This window comes from Chenopodium album, chromosome 15 (assembly GCF_948465745.1).
Source record: "Chenopodium album chromosome 15, dcCheAlbu1.1, whole genome shotgun sequence".
NCBI classification, from domain to species: domain Eukaryota; kingdom Viridiplantae; phylum Streptophyta; class Magnoliopsida; order Caryophyllales; family Amaranthaceae; genus Chenopodium; species Chenopodium album.
This window is the reverse complement of record NC_137848.1, coordinates 3,858,718-3,862,721: the sequence shown is the minus strand read 5'-3', so window position 1 is coordinate 3,862,721 and position 4,004 is coordinate 3,858,718. Positions and strand designations below refer to the sequence as shown.

General features: G+C 30.6%; 1 protein-coding gene across 1 annotated transcript; it reads left to right on the top strand.

The window, feature by feature from the left end:
- On the top strand, positions 1–2,588 carry LOC145581626 (flavonoid 3',5'-methyltransferase-like). Its single transcript, XM_081638643.1, has 5 exons — positions 1–155; positions 298–383; positions 1,007–1,151; positions 1,431–1,562; positions 2,144–2,588. Exons 1-5 carry the CDS (start codon positions 99–101, stop codon positions 2,453–2,455), a joined length of 732 nt encoding a protein of 243 aa, XP_081494769.1. The 5' UTR covers positions 1–98; the 3' UTR covers positions 2,456–2,588.
- The last annotated feature ends 1,416 nt before the right edge of the window (positions 2,589–4,004 follow it).

Here is a 4,004-nt window from a genome sequence, read left to right as displayed (position 1 = left end):
CAAAGAAAATCAAACCATTGTTAAAACATATCCTTTGCTTCCCTTTAATCCTTAATTAATTAAGAAAAATACAGATAATTAAACCAACCAAAGAAGCAATGGATTTGAAGAAAATCAAGGAGTTCACCATTCTTAACAGCCCAGCTCTTGAAAAGGTTAGTTACTACAAGTAAATGAGATTTTCTGATATTATCGTTAATTATTTGCATTTTAAAGCTTGAAAAACAAACAAAAAACAAAAAAAAATGAAAATATGATGTTATTGCATTGATATATGTTAATTTGTTTTTTTGACAGTACATATTGGAAACAAGTGCGTACCCTAATGAACATGAACAATTGAAGGAAATTAGAGATGCCACTTTGGAGAAATACAAACACATGTACTCTTTCTTTCTATCGATCTCCAAATTAACTTTATATTTTTTTACGCATTCATGAAGCTAAGCACCATTTTTTTTTACTTCATCGCTTTTAATTGTCTCTTATTACACACACCCACACATGTAAATTTTTTCATTATACGAGGGAAAAAACTGTAACTCAATTATTTTGACCTTTTAGCTCATTTGGATCAATTGCTCAATGCTCATTGCATGGCATAGGAGTCATATAGGCATCGTGCACCTCTAAAACAGAGAGATAAGAAAATATTGTGGAAGGACCAACATTTTGTTTTTACACAAAGATAAGTAAAAACATTAGAAAGGATCAAAGGAGACGACCCTCCTCGCAATGGAAACTTCTAATGCATCAGAAATAATAAATCGAAAAAAAGCAATTAATTTTTGCTAGCTAAGGATCTTCTAATGTACACCATCACTAGCATTTTGCATGTGTTGTATGTTAAAATTAATGTTTCGTTCACTTATACTAGTATTTAATACCATACACAATTTGCAATTTTCAAGCTTTCACATTAGTAAAATGTAATATTCATAAAACAGATAAAAATAAATTGAGGGACTAGCTAATAGTTGTTACATTGGGTATGGTACGTTTTCAGGAGCATTATGAATGCATCGGCAGATGAAGCACAATTCCTATCAATGTTATTGAAGCTCATGAATGCCAAAAATACCTTAGAAATTGGTGTTTTCACTGGCTATTCACTTCTTACTACTGCACTCGCTCTTCCTGAAGATGGCAAAGTAAGCTTTTTAATCATCTAATATTAATGTTAACATATAAATCTAATTTTATTTGTAAAAGTAATTTATTTAAATGAGCTTGTTGCAAGTTTAAAAGCATCTTAATTCTTAACTAACAATTTGTTGTAACACGAAGCATTATAACTTTATAATATCATATTATTAAAAAGAAAGTACTATTTCCTTATCTAAATATCACCTACTCCATAATTGAATACTATATATAATTGATTTTATTATTTTAGTCCAAAATAATTGATTTTGTAATTTTGATTACAGGTTGTAGCAGTTGACCCGGACATGGAAGCATACAAGGTTGGATTACCGGCCATTAAAAAGGCAGGAGTTGAGCATAAAATTGAGTTTGTTGAAGGAAATGCCATGCCATTTTTAAATGATTTAATAAGCAAGGTACGCTATAATATTATTTTACTCTATATATACTAATAAGTATAATACACTTTGACCATTATAATATAAGTAATTTATAATTTATAGTATAAATTAAAAGGCGTTCCTAAACAATTTTAGGTAATTTGATTCCACGACCTTAAGTTTAAATTCTAACGTGTTAACCACTAAACTATTACCATCGTACATGTCATTCAATAAAAAATAAATATTAATAATGATATAATTACGTGATACTTGGTCAAATTCATCATCATTTATAATTTCAAAATATGAACTTGTACAGTTTTACACATTGATGGTTAAAAAATATTAATAATAAATCGTTAAAATATTATATTGACAATATACATGAATGGAGCCGGAGGGTGAGTTAGGGGTGTAACCGGCTAATATATCAATTTGTAGACTAAGAAAGAATAATAAGGCCCAATTGACTTTTCTATAAACACAAATGTCAAACGGCCCAAATTAGCTTTTAACAAACATTTTGTGATACAGGCCCAATCTGTTTGATTTTGCATGTGACAAACAATACTAGTGTTTATAAATTATAACAATGTTGAGTGTGAAATATGCAGGGTAAGGAAGGCACCTTTGATTTTGCATTTGTTGATGCTGATAAGGAAAACTACATCAACTACCATGAGCCATTGCTAAAGCTTGTTAAGGTCGGAGGAGTGATCGCCTTCGACAACACTCTTTGGTTTGGCTCGGTCGCCTTGGCCGACGATGATGAAAAATTCAAGAGTGACCCTATTATGGGATACATTAAAAAACATGGACATGAAGCCATCAAAAAATTGAATAGCTTTCTTGCAAGTGACCCTCGAATTGAGTCGAGCCTTCTTTCGATTGGTGATGGTGTTACGCTTTGCAGGCGCAAGTACTAAAATTGAAACATACTTTACTTTCTATTGCAATGTTGTGTTCATTGATCAAAGTTGTTGTACTAATAAAAGACTGAATACCATGTTACTATGTACGCTACAATTGTACAATCAATAAAATTGGTTTTTTTTAGTATTCAATTATCTTCCCTTTTTTATGAACGATTAATATTGTTGAAATGAAAATTAATTCCCATTTTGCATCGATTATAAAACAAATTCCCCAAATATTGTCCACGCAGGATCAATTACATAGGGTTTTTTCCTTTTATTTTAACCGCTAACGTCATTAGCAACTTTATATTAACACAGCTAATAACATCAGCAGTTATAAGGGTCAGCAAAAAAAAAAATTTATAGAAAGAAAGTAAAGAGACATGTTAAACAAGAAGTCAAGTCTCTTTGGATTCATCACCTTGTGAGCTTGTCATTTAGTAAGTAAGAAAAGAGACCTGGTTGTGAGCTTGTCATTTAGTGAGTAAGAAAAGAGATCTGGTTGTGAACTTGTCATTTAATGACTATGAAAAGAGACCTAATGTCGTTAGCAATTTTAAGCTATTAAAAAAAATAGACATTGTCCGATCCTACATGGATAATACTATAGCAATTTATTTTTACACTGACGCAATAAAGAAATTTATTTTAGCCTTAACAATATTGTGAGAAATCATTCTCTTTTTTATTGTTTCGAACTAAGGCTCCATTCTCTTCACCTTATTTTTGCTGAACTGAAATTATTTTTACTGAAACAAAATTATATTTGCTGAACTTAAATTAATTTTACTGAACTGAAATTATTTTTGCTGAACTGAAATTATTTTTTACTGATTTTCTATTATAATTCTTCTTTAAAAAAACTGAATTTTACTTAACTGAAATTATTTTTACTGAATTGAAATTAATTTTACTAAACTAAACTTATTTTTACTGAATTGAAATTATTTTTACTTAATATTATTTTTTTAAGGTGAAGAAAACAGAGTCTAAGTCAAATGATTTCAAGAAGAATTTGGATAAAATATTTTGATTTATATAATCAGATATGGATCAATTTTATCAGATCTATTAACATGTGGAAGTAGTACCTTAAAATTTGGACTTCTCTATTAGGCTAACAAAATACTAGAAACTCATTATTTTGGGCTTGGGCTTGTCATGAGTCACCACCCATACGGCCATCTTATACCACCTGTAACTAATTTAAAATTTTGAATGATACTCCGCAAATTACTAGACAAGGTGCGGAGTACTTTTACACAAGTACTAGACAAGGATGTGGAGTTGGCTTGATGGTAGCACTCCCATCTCGTAATCTCGAGGTTACGGGATCGATCCTTGCCTCCAGCATATGCTGGAATTTCCCCCGCCCCCCGTTGTACCCGCCCTTGTGGCTCATATGAATCAAAAAAAAATATATAGCACGAAAACAACTCGGAATTTATAATTTTTTTTATACTCCGAGTCATTTCTAAGCTTCCGTGTTAGCTAATTGGTTTTTTCATCTCTTAAGTTTCCGTGTTAGCTAATTAACCCAATCTCAATATTAATTACC

What these genes read in the sequence shown, in the direction of transcription:
- LOC145581626 (XM_081638643.1), top strand. Translation starts at nt 99, where the DNA reads ATGGATTTGAAGAAAATCAAGGAGTTCACCATTCTTAACAGCCCAGCT. An exon ending in ACAGCCCAGCTCTTGAAAAG is followed by an intron (nt 156 to 297) that starts GTTAGTTACTAC and finishes TTTTTTTGACAG; the next exon opens with TACATATTGGAAACAAGTGC. An exon ending in TAAATGATTTAATAAGCAAG is followed by an intron (nt 1,563 to 2,143) that starts GTACGCTATAAT and finishes TGAAATATGCAG; the next exon opens with GGTAAGGAAGGCACCTTTGA.